At 36.4% G+C, this 15577-nt stretch overlaps 1 protein-coding gene across 3 annotated transcripts in view; it reads left to right on the top strand.

Annotated features, from left to right (window-relative positions):
• Positions 1 to 15577, top strand: part of LOC117425377 (C-type lectin domain family 4 member E-like) — a 136548-nt gene that overhangs the window by 25621 nt on the left and 95350 nt on the right. For all 3 annotated transcript variants that reach the window (XM_058993524.1, XM_058993523.1, XM_058993525.1), the window contains exon 2: positions 9572 to 9616. In XM_058993524.1, the coding sequence (XP_058849507.1) occupies positions 9572 to 9616 (45 nt within the window). The remainder of the gene's footprint in view (positions 1 to 9571; positions 9617 to 15577) is intronic.

The following is a 15577-nucleotide window of genomic DNA, read 5'->3' as shown; positions in this document are numbered from 1 at the left end:
TGACTCCCAACACTGTACTGTCTCTTTGTTCCCACTCCCTGGTAGTCTCCCTCTAATGGAGCTCTGGGCTCTCCATTTATAGCATGTGGCTGCTCCCAATTATCACCTATTATTCCATTTAGGAGCAGCCACATTCTCACATGTTTTTGGCAGGGACAGGAATTAACCCCATCCTTGCCAACCACTACCAAAACACTCACAATCTCCCCCACTATTTACTGGCAGGGCTCTTGCTCTGCCACAGCCAGTAAGAAGTAAGAGAATGGATTTGATAAAGGCTTTGTGAGCTAGGTGTTCTGAATGTTGTCTGCTAGGTGTTATGTGTAGAGGTGACTAGCTCAGGGCCACCGAGAGCCGTCATGGCCCCCGGGGAAGGATTGGTATGTCCCACTGCCCCCCCCCCCCCCCCTCCATGGTACTACATTCATCTGACTTTGTAGTATACTGTATTCTAAAACCAAGCTTCTAAACCAAGCAATGATACTTGCAATCTTAGCAGTGTCTGAGGAAGATCATTTCAACCGATACACTATTTTGATAATGAGTTTGAAGGAAACTGTCACCGACGCGTAGAAGTTTCAATATCTCTAAAATCTGCAGCAGGATAGTTTACTTTTTCTCAAAGTAGTTTAAGTTATTTACAGTATTCAAAGTTTTTTTTTAGGTAAGTGAATAAATATTTTTTTGTACAAACTCCACGTGTAATAGTCATTAATCGGAAGCTTACTTAACATCAAATAACAAACGTTTTTAGCACAAACTACATTTTAATGGTGTTGCTATACACTATTTTATTTATCCCGTGCCAAAAATAAACCACTCATCTCTGCTCTTAACTAATAGCCTGTATTAGTAAATATATTTGTATTTTAAGCAATAGAACCGAACATTCTCTAATTGTGTTTACCACCAGCTGAAGAAAGTACTTTATTTATTTTACACGATACAATTTTTCTAACAAACTGCTGCACCACATTGTTTTGAGCACATTATAGATCTTAATAATAGAATAATTCATACTGTGGTATATATTGTGCAACTTTAGGGTTCTTTTAAAGTTTTTAAAAGTCTTTTAAAGAAAAATTGCTCTGCCTTTTTTTCAGGTTTTTGGTGTAGTAAAATATGAAATGTGAAAGTTCAAATCATTGTGTGAAAGGAAGTGTTTGACAGCGCCTGGATACACAATCATTACACAACAGAAGCACATCGGCTCGCTGTGCAGTACGGGAGTTTTTCTTTTTAATGTGGTGGTGGAAACGCAAAGGGTCTTGTGCAGGGCGAGTTGTTTTAAAATATATTTAAAAAAAAAGAAAGTTCCACCTTCATCAGGGCCCCCCTTCGAGGCGTTGGGCCCCCTTCGAGGCGTTGGTCCCCCTTCGAGGCGTTGGCCCTGGGGAAGTTTCCCTGTCCTCCCCGCCCTCTCGGTGGGCCTGGAATAGCTTACAGATGTAGTGAGGCAGACCGTTCCAAGGATGGAGTCAAACAACCAGAGATGCAAAAACAAATATGTATTTTATTTAACTGGCCAGTCAGGACAAGGACCAAAACACAGGAACAAAGAAAATAAATAAAACAAACAAAAAAAATACCACAAAAAATACCAATCAATAGGTCTGGTTTAATCAGCTATTGGCAGGCAGTTAGAGTCACTCTTAATTAATCTTTATACAGGCAGCTGTTCGAAACACCAATATTTATACCAAATACATACTATATAGTAATAACTATAAGTAACAACACATTTCTGTCTTTAAAATAAATATTGAAAACTGTATTCAGTTAACATTACAGTGAATGAAGCAATGCTTCCCTCTACATTTCAATGGGCGCGTCCCCGCTATTTTAACAAAATGCTAAAGAGCGCGCTCGCTTAGCTGTGCACAGACCGGCTACCACAGTCACCATTCAAATAAAATCAAACTTTATTTGTATAGCGCTTTTCATAGCAGAGCCATCTCATGCTTAACAGAAAACAGTTAACATCAATAAAACTGTAAACCAATAAAACTCATAAAACTCATAAAACATAACAGTAAGAACAGCAAAGCAGTGAAGAAATTTAATAAAAATGACTGTCAGATTCAAATGGAAACGATAGATCATAAAAATTATTTTTCAATCTTGACTTAAAAATTGCAATGTTTGAGGCCTCTCTTACAGAGCCAGGGAGAGCATTCCACAGCACAGGGGCCCTACAACTGAACCCTCTATCTCTTACAGAGCCAGGGAGAGCACTCCACAGCACATGGAATCTACATCTGAACCCTCTATCTCTTATAGAGCCAGGGAGAGCACTCCACAGCACAGGGAATCTACAACTGAACCCTCTATCTCTTACAGAGCCAGGGAGAGCACTCCACAGCACAGGGAATCTACAGCTGAACCCTCTATCTCTTACAGAGCCAGGGAGAGCACTCCACAGCACAGGGAATCTACAGCTGAACCCTCTATCTCTTATAGAGCCAGGGAAAGCACTCCACAGCACAGGGGCCCTACAACTGAACCCTCTATCTCTTATAGAGCCAGGGAGAGCACTCCACAGCACAGGGGCCCTACAACTGAACCCTCTATCTCTTATAGAGCCAGGGAGAGCACTCCACAGCACAGGGGCCCTACAGCTGAACCCTCTATCTCTTATAGAGCCAGGGAGAGCACTCCACAGCACAGGGGCCCTACAGCTGAACCCTCTATCTCTTATAGAGCCAGGGAGAGCACTCCACAGCACAGGGACCCTACAACTGAACCCTCTATCTCTTATAGAGCCAGGGAGAGCACTCCACAGCACAGGGACCCTACAACTGAACCCTCTATCTCTTATAGAGCCAGGGAGAGCGTTCCACAGCACAGGGGCCCTACAACTGAACCCTCTATCTCTTACAGAGCCAGGGAGAGAACTCCACAGCACAGGGACCCTACAGCTGAACCCTCTATCTCTTATAGAGCCAGGGAGAGCACTCCACAGCACAGGGGCCCTACAACTGAACCCTCTATCTCTTATAGAGCCAGGGAGAGCACTCCACAGCACAGGGGCCCTACAGCTGAACCCTCTATCTCTTATAGAGCCAGGGAGAGCACTCCACAGCACAGGGAATCTACAGCTGAACCCTCTATCTCTTATAGAGCCAGGGAGAGCGTTCCACAGCACAGGGGCCCTACAACTGAACCCTCTATCTCTTATAGAGCCAGGGAGAGCACTCCACAGCACAGGGGCCCTACAACTGAACCCTCTATCTCTTACAGAGCCAGGGAGAGAACTCCACAGCACAGGGACCCTACAGCTGAACCCTCTATCTCTTATAGAGCCAGGGAGAGCACTCCACAGCACAGGGGCCCTACAACTGAACCCTCTATCTCTTATAGAGCCAGGTAGAGCACTCCACAGCACAGGGGCCCTACAGCTGAACCCTCTATCTCTTATAGAGCCAGGGAGAGCACTCCACAGCACAGGGAATCTACAGCTGAACCCTCTATCTCTTATAGAGCCAGGGAGAGCACTCCACAGCACAGGGGCCCTACAGCTGAACCCTCTATCACCTGTGTTTTTCTTAGAAGCCCTTGGGACAGTTAGCAGCCCAGCATCCAGAGATCTGAGAGGCCGCCCAGGAATATAAGAGACTAAAACATCCCTTAAGTATGATGGGGCCAGACCATTCAGGGCTTTACAGGTTAAGAGACAGACCTTAAAATCAATCCTGGACCGCAGCGGGAGCCAATGTAGGGCTGCTAGCACAGGGGAAATATGTTCATTTTTTTTGTTTTTGTTAAAACCGTGGCCACAGCATTTTGTGCAAGCTGAAATCGGGATATAACATAGCTGCTAAATAAACAAATAATAAATAGCTTGGGATACCGTAAAACAGGGCGTCCTTATGGAAAAAACACATGTGAAACACATGTTATTACATGTGAAAACACATTCTCTTGTGTTCACATGTGAACACATTAAAATTCCATAGCATCTCCATAAATCCACATAATAAACACATGTGAATATTTGCTGATCACATGTGATTATTAAATTCACATATGAAACACATGGGAACAACATGTGGGAAACTCTTACAGTATATGAAAATTGTTTAATTTCACACGAAAAGATGAATATGTTCAACTTATAAAACAAAACAACCAAAGAAATCATAATGGAGTATAAGGTTTAAAACATGCGAGATCAATATCAATGTCTTTGGGGGAAAAAATCAGTTTATTGGACGAATAGTACAAAATAGCCCCCCAAAAAAAAAAAAACATTTACAATGAAAATAACAATGATATTTTAATAAGCGAGGCACATTTGAAAGCGTGCGCATATATATATATATCTCGCGCACCTGAGTATAAACTGCCCATTAGTGTGCGCGCGCACAACTGTAACAGCCTGCAGTTGTGAACACATCAGCTCGAGCGAGGTGAACGTTATAACTCTGTTGAGACTCCTCTTTAAAACCTTTAAAATGTCAGAAAAATTGAATAACCGCCACATTTTAGTTTTCTGGGTGAAGACTAAAGAGGTCAGTATTACCTATGAAAATGTTGTGAAGACAAGGAGCTCCTGTCAGGTCCAGAGCGGATTGGTTTTATAGAACACGGATCAATTCACATCAAGAAGCCCAAAGATTACCCGGCAAGAGTTTAGCAGTGAGTGGTAAGTACCATACATCACAGTTACCTTTAATACGTTGTATATTTAATAAGTGCTTGAATTGTATAATGTATACATATAGCTATAAATGTATAAATATAGCTAGCTACATGGTTTCACTTCACACTTTACGCCGTATGTAGTACATAGGAAATAAATAAAAACAAATACTACGTGTTAACTGCCAAACTATAGAGAGGCATATTATTTATTTATTTATTTATTTATTTATTCATTTTACATATGTAAACGAAGCTAATATGTCAGATTGCTAACTGTCATTTTGAAGGACTGAGTGGAAGAGCGGGAGAAAGTTGTTATATATTAATAAGATAGAATCAAAATTATCTTGGTAGTGTATGAAGATACAGTACTGTGGGTTAGGTCGATACGCGTTGTTTAGTTTGTTTATAACACAAGTTAAAAAATGTATTTAAAATAAATAAATATATTAAATCAATTAATTCAGGGATTGTTTTTTTGGCGGATCTTCGTTTTAAACAGACTACCACTGACGCGGATTAATTTAGAACCGTGTTAAAGGTGTCTCGCTGTGCTGCGGTATGAAAACAATAAAGTAGAAATCCAGGAGGAAAAAAACCCCGTTAGCTAATGATGTTAAATATTACATTATTTCAGACATTTTAGAATTACATAAATCAAGCATATGTAATTCTAAAATGTCTGCAATAATATTATTTAACATCACTAACGTTTTTTTTGTTGTTGTTCTGGATTTCTACTTTAAAACAGAATAATTGCAAATTATACTAATAGGCTTTGTACAATACGTTGGTAAACAAAAATATATATATATGTGATGTTTATGCTTTTAGTCTAGTGTCGACTCTAAAAAGTAAATAAAAAAAAAAACAAATAAAAAATATGCATACATAAGCAGTATATTATTTTTACATGTACTCATTTAATTTTGCTGGAGATATTTAAGACGTCTTTCTTATTTTGTATTGCTTTTAAAAGTAGTTGAAAGAGACGCATTATATTTATTTCTTTACTGTATTTACTGTAAAAACAATGGGGTTCTTTAATTTTTATATTTTAACAATAAAACTTTTTGGGCAACATAAGATATACATTTTATTCATAAAACATGACATTGTATTTCTACAGATTATCTAAGGAACTTTTTTAAAAAAAGAAAATGAATGGGTGGAAGCTGAATCTCAAGATAATGCCACATGGGAAAACCCACTGAGAAAGAAGATGAAGAGAGTAAAACAAGAGGCCAGCAAGGTTTTCCTCTGGCGAATCTGAGGAGGAAAAGGCAACAGTCAGGATCAGAAGTGGTCCAGAACTTAAAAAGGTATCCATAAAAATAATTAGTGCAATACAACTTGTCTGCGTTGAGGTTGTCTGATCTTCATGTCAAGATAACTAGTGTAGTGTAGGGTATAAGATATGAGTCAGTAATTATAAGTGACTGATGACATTTACCATTAAATAGATGTAAACATTTTAATATGAGAGGAACTGATGGCTCCAATCCTCTACTTTGTGTATGTACATATCTTCATAGTTTAATTTGCTCTGAAATTACAGTACTATACTAATGTTAAAATCTTTAGTAAATAATGTGTATTTTAAGATTAGTTATTTTTCTGTTCTGTTCTGATTATTTATTTATTTTTTAAGATAAGAGGTGATGCTGTGCGTAAAGCGAATGCTGATCTATTTGATAAACTAGAAGCTAGTAGCTCTGGGGAGGAATCACTTCACCAGATGTCCAAAGACATGCTATTGGAATAAAAAAAGAATTTTGGAAAGAGATGTGGCAGAAAAAGAAAATAAACTCAAACAACTCCAAAATGACAAATCACAATCATTAAAAATATATATTTTGCTTTTTTCTTTCCATCATAACATGAAACTACTTTTACTTTTAAAACATGCTTGGTAGTAAAGATACATTTACTTGAAAAAGTTGTATGATTCTTATTAGTCTGTCAATGTGTTTTCACTATACTGCAATATTAACCAAAAGCCCCTAGGGACACAACTCCCTAGTTAAGCCCCTTAATATAAAATACACAAATATATTTGAGAATTAATTTCTTAAATAATACAGTAAAATCAAGCATGTACAACCAGCGAATGCAGAATGCTTTTGTTCAGTCTTATGCTATCTCCACCTAGGAACTGTGACTATATATGTGCTATATCATTTCTGCTCTGTGACTCTACTTTTAAATTATACTAAGTGCTCAAGTTTGAAGTAACAAAAAAGTGTTAGAAAAAATAAATATTATTTCAATTACCAGCCATGCTGGCTAGGTGGATTAAAATGCTAGGATGAAGCGGTTACAGATAATGGATGGAATGATGTACTGTATTACTTTATATTTGCAGGCGTCCCAGGATTGATGGACACTTCTGTCAAGAATTGTCATTAAATACCAGCCTCAAGTTGGGCCTTCTCCATGCAGAAAAAATATAACACCGGCGGAGGGGGTGGGTCTGATGCATCTTGCAGAAGCTGCAGATACACTCAGAGAGGAGGGTTCACAGACAGATGGTGCAAGTGTACTTAAAATTTCTTATGTGATTTGTAATGTGTTTTTTATTATTATTATTGTTTATAATGTCCACACACATTCAATCTCCAAGTCTTAATATACTCTTAACCGCTACAACCACCACGCACAGGAGATGTCATAGAGATTTTCCACTTTGTTAGCAGACTAATATGAATATGCGTAATGATTGTCTTTAAAAAAAAAAAAAAGAAAAACACACTTTATGCTTATGTTTTGCAGAACAAAATAAGTAGTCTGCTACACCCTCTGACCCTGCAAGAGGTTAGAAGGGCAGCTACTTATTAAAAAATGACAATAATAATAATAATAATAATAATTTCTTTCTTAGCAGACGCCCTTATCCAGGGCGACTTACAAGATATCACATTATTTTTACATACAATTACCCATTTATACAGTTGGGTTTTTACTGGAGCAATCTAGGTAAAGGACCTTGCTCAAGGGTACAGCAGCAGTGTCCCCACCGGGGATTGAACCCATGACCCTCCGGTCAAGAGTCCAGAGCCCTAACCACTGCTGCCTGCAAGAAACCTGATGACTGTTGTATTCTTGTCATGGCTATGAATGGTACTCGAGCTAAATAAACAAACATACGTGTTTATTTTTAAATCATATTGTGCGTGCCTCGTTTCCACAAGACGGAAAGAACATGCCATTTGTGCTGCCAGAGTGGTAGAAAAGTCCACTTGCTCAGTGCATATGCTAATCAGTCTTAGTATGGAAATGCAGCAGCATATATCACCTTTTTGCATTATAGAAGTAAAAGTGAAACAGTACTGACTGTATAGCAGAACAATGGAACAAGTTATTTATTACTTTATTATTTTTATAATGGAACAAGTTATTTATTTTTTACATTGTGATGTTGACATACACTAAATCTTAAATCTGTTATTTGGCAGAGCATGTAAGGGCCAAAATTCCTTACGTGGAGGATTCAGCCATCAAAGCATGCATGGCCCAAAAGTTGTGGGATGAAAGGGTTCTTAAAAAGAAAAAGCAAGATCCATCCATCCATCCATTATCTGTAACCGTTTAATCCTATAGAGCACTGGTTCTCAGCCCTGGTCCTGGGGACCCACAAGTACTGCTGGTTTTTGTTCCAACTGAGTTCTCAATTACTTAATTGAACACTCAATTGAACTAATAATTTGCCTAATTAAACATTTGTTTTAATGATTTTGCTTATAAAAAGTGAATTATGGGTCATTCCATGCCAACTCAACCAGAAAAGGGACATTGTTGCCCGTCCGTCTCAGATTTTGTTAGAAAAAATTAATGGTTAGCTGTTGACTTTTGAGCAGCACTGTATTTTTTTAATGTATTGTTGCTTGTACTTGTGCCTAATAAAAATTAATAATTAATGTTATATTGTCATGGCTATGAATGGTATATATTGTGGGAATGATATTACAGCATCAGTGTACCAATCAAATTACATTTGTTTAATTTATTTTAGTATATATATATATATATATATATATTATATATATATATATATATATATATATATACACATTAATAATACAGATCACAACGACCTGAGTCAGGCATTAGTGTGTCTGCCAATGTGTGCCTGGTAAGTATATGTGTAATACTTATATTTGTGTGAAAATTCACATGTGAACACATTTAAAAGAACAACATGTGAACAGTCACGCAAGAAAGTTCGAAAACATTGTGTGAAAATTCACGTTTTTTTTGTGTGTGTGTTTTCATGTGTGTTTTTTCTGTAAAGTTTTGCAATAATCAAGTCAAGAGAATACAAAGACATGCATCAATCTCTCAGCATCCTGCAACAAAAGAAAGCGTCTTACTTTAGCAATATTCCTAAAATGAAAATAACACTTTGGTTACAGTCCTAATATGCGGTTCGAATGAAAGATCTGGGTCAAAAATGACACCCAAGTTCCTCATTTCAGCTTTCAGCGAGTAAAGGAAGCTGCCCACTGGAAAAACACTTGGATTTGTATTGTTTAGTTGACCTATTTTAAGATGAAATCGAGGATTAACGTTATTTGTTTCTATAAGATTTGAAGAATAGGCTGATGTAGCTGAAGACAGAGCAGCCTTATGTTTCAAGAGTAAGAATACCTGCAATTTGGTGTCTTTCCATCTACGTTCTAGTTTCCGACATGTACGTTTAAGAGCACGTGCAGTTTCATTAAAGCATGGGGAGAATCTTTTAAAAAACACTTTCTTATTTTTGCTTAGGATGGTGTTATAATTATCTACTAACACTTACTGAATGGGAGCTTGAGTAGGCAATACAGTGTCATAACATTTAATGGGAACGGTACCTTTTCACTTGAAATGTTAACCTTTTTTTTTTTTTTTTTTAAACACTAATTTGTTTTTTTCTTTTTTCTTACAGATATGCACGCTCCACCGGACCCAGTTCCAGCGAGAAAACACGGCAGTAAGTACATGTTTGGTTTCCTTAGTATCAATGCTGTTTTTAATTCTGTTTAGATTTCATGTGGTTGTTTAATTTAGGTGCTAGTGAGAAAGCACAGGCAGCCTTTCTCACATTTCTCTTCCCCTCTGGGAACTCAGAATCAGGGACTCGAGATAATAAATCTGCGTTTATTATCTGCACGATAACATACAACAAACCTACATGGTTGTAGGGCTATAACCCAGTAATTCCCGCATTAGAGTCTCTCGTGTTGCTCAACCATTGAAAGGCTCTATGGTCACTTGATGTCACTTGATGGCTGTTAAGCATTGTCTATAGCCTACAGTTTAAACTATCAGGAATATGAATATTTTACCAATACAGTACAATAATATTTATGTTAACTTGTTGAAGGGCATTGGTCTCTTAAAACCCAGAAGTGAAAGAGCCTTTATTGTAATTTTTTATTTTATTTTTTGCGTGTGATAGGTGAATAAAATATGTTAAACTCTGCCATTCTATTCATTTTGAGGTCTGATAAACCCATACGCATGGCTATATATTGATGGACATTACATAAGCTTTGGAATACCATATTCCTTCTCAAAAATGTATTTTAATATTAACCTTTAATAAAGGCAAACGCCTGCATTAATGAACTTTCTTGTATCTGTTTCAGTGCAATGTAGTTTCTTCATTGTAATAAAGAAATACGTTAAAAAAATAATAATAATAATTTCTGTTTCTTCATGAAAAATAATGTTTTCTGGGGAGAGTAAAAAATACATTAACTAAAGGTTACTTACTCTTAAATGAATTCACGATCCAGTTCTGGTGTACATTTTTATGGTAGGCCTAAACTGAGCATGATCTAGAAAGTCACATGTAACAGCAGAACATCCCAAAAACTTCGGAAATAAATTCGGAAATGCTGAGCGGCTCAGAATTTGGGACAAGAAGGACCCAGAATTTGGGACGTTATCTGAAATGCAGAGCGGCTCAGAATATGGAACATTTGTCTGAAAAACAAAGCGGAGAGAATTTGGGACGTAGCCTGAGAACAGGGCAGTCTATATGTGATTAACTTACATTAGATGTAAACTAATGAAGCCTGTAACAAAACTATAATAGTGGGCACAATATATATTTACAATTAAAATAAATCACGCAAACGATTATAGATATATGCTATTTGAAAGAAAAAAGTACATCACCACAGAAAGTCAATTCTTACATTCGTACATAACATAACAATTTATATCAAGTAATAGTCACCCATATATTTGTACAGCAAATAAACGGGGGCGGTTCTCCCCCCCCCCGGTCTTAAGCCATCCCACTTTTTTTTGAGACCATCAGGTTACTTTCATGAGTTAGATTTTATCATGTACATGTTCTGGTGCTTTTTATGTATTAATTTATATTTGGTTTAAATAAGTAAGTAATCAGATTTGTAACCAATATGTCTGTAATGCGTTTTACCGTTTTTTAACGATGTAGGCAAATCATGTGAAGCTATTTCATATTTTATCTATTTCAACACTGCAGATCTGAATACAGGTCTAGGAAAATAACACAGCAGTAAACTGATCTCATATACTATGTGTATATCTATGGCTATTTTCATTTTTTCCCAGTATGGATACTGTTTATTTAATTATCCTAGGGTAGTGTAACTCCTTAGTGCTGGAAGACTTACTGAAATTGTACCTCAAGTTTTTGGCAGTATTAGTGGACATTACTGCAGAAATGTTCTGAAAACTGATTATAAGAATGGATGCAACGTATAACAGTTTCACCCAAAGCTTATGAGTATGTTTGTTTTATTGCTCTACAGAGCCTACAACCAATTGTTTTTTAAATTAGGCTTTATCACTCAACACTCTTAAAATCAGGCATCAGGGAGATTTTTTTTTTTTTTTTAAACTCTCAACACATCATTTTGTTAAGTGGAAAGTTTAACAAAATTTCATATGCAATTTTGCACTGTGAAAAATCTTATACAAATTTTAAACACAACAAATGTGTTTTGTTCATTTAATTTTAGTTTAATAAAGTAATATAATGCATTTATTTGTAAAACAAATGCAGTCTTTTTATTTCTCGTTTGTACCTTGTGTGTTGATTAAAGTTATTTCTCATATAAAACACTCACAATAAATAACACAGCACAATATACAGGATCAGCTACATTAGCAATGTATGTATTTATATTATTGCTCAGTCATGATAATTACTTCAGAGATCACAACTGCTACAGAAGCAAAAATGAGGTTGCTCTGGGTTGTCAGCTTATTAACCCCAAAATGTTCTCCTTGGCTCCACTCCCAGAGGCTACGCCCCCCATAAGAATTATTTCTGGAGCCGATTTTGATACGAAAACAGCGAGCAAACATGGCACAGATAGTTGGCATGTTATCCAATAATGCAAATTGAATACGTAACTGGGGTAATTCGGGTGTTAAATCTCTTTAGGCCACTTATTCATAGTTGATACTCACAGAGGGAGAACCTCTCTACGTCCCCCATGTGTTTTAAACCTACAAATGAGATATTTGCCAAGGTTCATTAACTTTTCGGAAATGTATAAAAACTATTTTAAAAGGTATCTGTGAGGAAATATATGACTTAAGATCCAGAATTACATTTAATTATAACACAATACTAATTTTCATGAACTTAGAAGACATTTGTGTTTATTATTATTATTATAATAGTAGTAGTACTGGTAGTAGTAATGCTTCCAACCCTCCCGATTTTCCCAGGACAGACCTCTTTTTAGGAAGCATGTTCCAGTGTCCCCACATGTTTAGTCAAATCTTACTTTTGTCCTGCTTTTGGCTAGTTGTCCCATTTTTCATGAACGTCTGTGGCCATAGGCTGAACTGTAATTAAGCAGCACCCTGATGGACGGAGGTAAATCTAAAACCAACTGGCCACAATCCCAGATTTTTGTAATTGTATGTAAAAAAGAATGTGATATCTTGTAACAATTGTAAGTCGCCCTGGATACGGGCGTCTGCTAAGAAATAAATAATAATAATAATAATAATAATAATAATTATATTCGTCTCCATCACTCTCAGACAACCAAGTTTCTGTAACACCTATCACATCGTAGTTACTTGTTAGTGCAGTAGCTTCAAGTTCTAACATTTTGTTTCTGAAACTTCTAGCATTAAGATAAATACATTTAATAGTTGTCTTACCTGAGTTGTTGCCCTTGTTTTGATGTGGTCTCCCTTCCTTTCTAGTTTAAATGCTTCTGGACCTCCTCAAGGATCCTTTCTCCGAGTAGATTGGTTCCCTTTCTGTTTAAGTGCAGTCCGTCCCACCTATATAGATAGTCCTTGTTGTAGAATGTACTCCAATGTTCAAGAAAGATGAGGCCTTCCTTTGTGCACCCAGATTTTAGCCATGCATTTTGATTTTGTATTTCCAGCTGTCCATATGGTCCTTTGCAAGGTGCCGGCAGTATCCCAGAAAATACCACAGTTTTGGTCTTGTCTTTTAATTTCCTTCCTAGCTCTCTGAATTTGTTTTGCAGGGATCTTGGTCTGTTTCTCCCAATGTTGTTTGTAAAGATGTGGACGACTACTACCGGGTCGTCTCCTGTTCATTCTAGGAGCCTGTCCAAGTTCTCAGTGATGTGCTTGACAGAGGCTCCTGGAAAGCAGCACACTGTTGTAGTAAGGGGGTCCAAACTGCAAACTGAACTTGCTGTGTTTCTCAATATGGAGTCCCCAACAATCATGACCTCCCTTCTTTTTGCTGCCTGGTCAGTACTGTTTATAGGGTCCTGGATGTTATTCATTTCATTCTCTTGATGTTGGTTTTGGTCATCTAAATGTTGAAGTGGCTCAAATTTGTTGGCTGTTTTGGATTTCTGGTGGTTGTGTTTGACAAAGTTTCTTTTTTTCTCTGCTTCTGCCTACCTGAACCCAGCTGTTTCGACCATTGAAAGGCTCTATGGTCACTTGATGTCACTTGATGGCTGTTAAGCATTGTCTATAGCCTACAGTTTAAACTATCAGGAATATGAATATTTTACCAATACAGTACAATAATATTTATGTTAACTTGTTGAAGGGCATTGGTCTCTTAAAACCCAGAAGTGAAAGAGCCTTTATTGTAATTTTTTATTTTATTTTTTGCGTGTGATAGGTGAATAAAATATGTTAAACTCTGCCATTCTATTCATTTTGAGGTCTGATAAACCCATACGCATGGCTATATATTGATGGACATTACATAAGCTTTGGAATACCATATTCCTTCTCAAAAATGTATTTTAATATTAACCTTTAATAAAGGCAAACGCCTGCATTAATGAACTTTCTTGTATCTGTTTCAGTGCAATGTAGTTTCTTCATTGTAATAAAGAAATACGTTAAAAAAATAATAATAATAATTTCTGTTTCTTCATGAAAAATAATGTTTTCTGGGGAGAGTAAAAAATACATTAACTAAGGGTTACTTACTCTTAAATGAATTCACGATCCAGTTCTGGTGTACATTTTTATGGTAGGCCTAAACTGAGCATGATCTAGAAAGTCACATGTAACAGCAGAACATCCCAAAAACTTCGGAAATAAATTCGGAAATGCTGAGCGGCTCAGAATTTGGGACAAGAAGGACCCAGAATTTGGGACGTTATCTGAAATGCAGAGCGGCTCAGAATATGGAACATTTGTCTGAAAAACAAAGCGGAGAGAATTTGGGACGTAGCCTGAGAACAGGGCAGTCTATATGTGATTAACTTACATTAGATGTAAACTAATGAAGCCTGTAACAAAACTATAATAGTGGGCACAATATATATTTACAATTAAAATAAATCACGCAAACGATTATAGATATATGCTATTTGAAAGAAAAAAGTACATCACCACAGAAAGTCAATTCTTACATTCGTACATAACATAACAATTTATATCAAGTAATAGTCACCCATATATTTGTACAGCAAATAAACGGGGGCGGTTCTCCCCCCCCCCGGTCTTAAGCCATCCCACTTTTTTTTGAGACCATCAGGTTACTTTCATGAGTTAGATTTTATCATGTACGTGTTCTGGTGCTTTTTATGTATTAATTTATATTTGGTTTAAATAAGTAAGTAATCAGATTTGTAACCAATATGTCTGTAATGCGTTTTACCGTTTTTTAACGATGTAGGCAAATCATGTGAAGCTATTTCATATTTTATCTATTTCAACACTGCAGATCTGAATACAGGTCTAGGAAAATAACACAGCAGTAAACTGATCTCATATACTATGTGTATATCTATGGCTATTTTCATTTTTTCCCAGTATGGATACTGTTTATTTAATTATCCTAGGGTAGTGTAACTCCTTAGTGCTGGAAGACTTACTGAAATTGTACCTCAAGTTTTTGGCAGTATTAGTGGACATTACTGCAGAAATGTTCTGAAAACTGATTATAAGAATGGATGCAACGTATAACAGTTTCACCCAAAGCTTATGAGTATGTTTGTTTTATTGCTCTACAGAGCCTACAACCAATTGTTTTTTAAATTAGGCTTTATCACTCAACACTCTTAAAATCAGGCATCAGGGAGATTTTTTTTTTTTTTTTAAACTCTCAACACATCATTTTGTTAAGTGGAAAGTTTAACAAAATTTCATATGCAATTTTGCACTGTGAAAAATCTTATACAAATTTTAAACACAACAAATGTGTTTTGTTCATTTAATTTTAGTTTAATAAAGTAATATAATGCATTTATTTGTAAAACAAATGCAGTCTTTTTATTTCTCGTTTGTACCTTGTGTGTTGATTAAAGTTATTTCTCATATAAAACACTCACAATAAATAACACAGCACAATATACAGGATCAGCTACATTAGCAATGTATGTATTTATATTATTGCTCAGTCATGATAATTACTTCAGAGATCACAACTGCTACAGAAGCAAAAATGAGGTTGCTCTGGGTTGTCAGCTTATTAACCCCAAAA

Source organism: Acipenser ruthenus, chromosome 20, assembly GCF_902713425.1.
Source record: "Acipenser ruthenus chromosome 20, fAciRut3.2 maternal haplotype, whole genome shotgun sequence".
NCBI lineage: Eukaryota > Metazoa > Chordata > Actinopteri > Acipenseriformes > Acipenseridae > Acipenser > Acipenser ruthenus.
The sequence above is the reverse complement of the archived record's forward strand: the minus strand, read 5'-3'. Positions and strand labels throughout refer to the sequence as shown.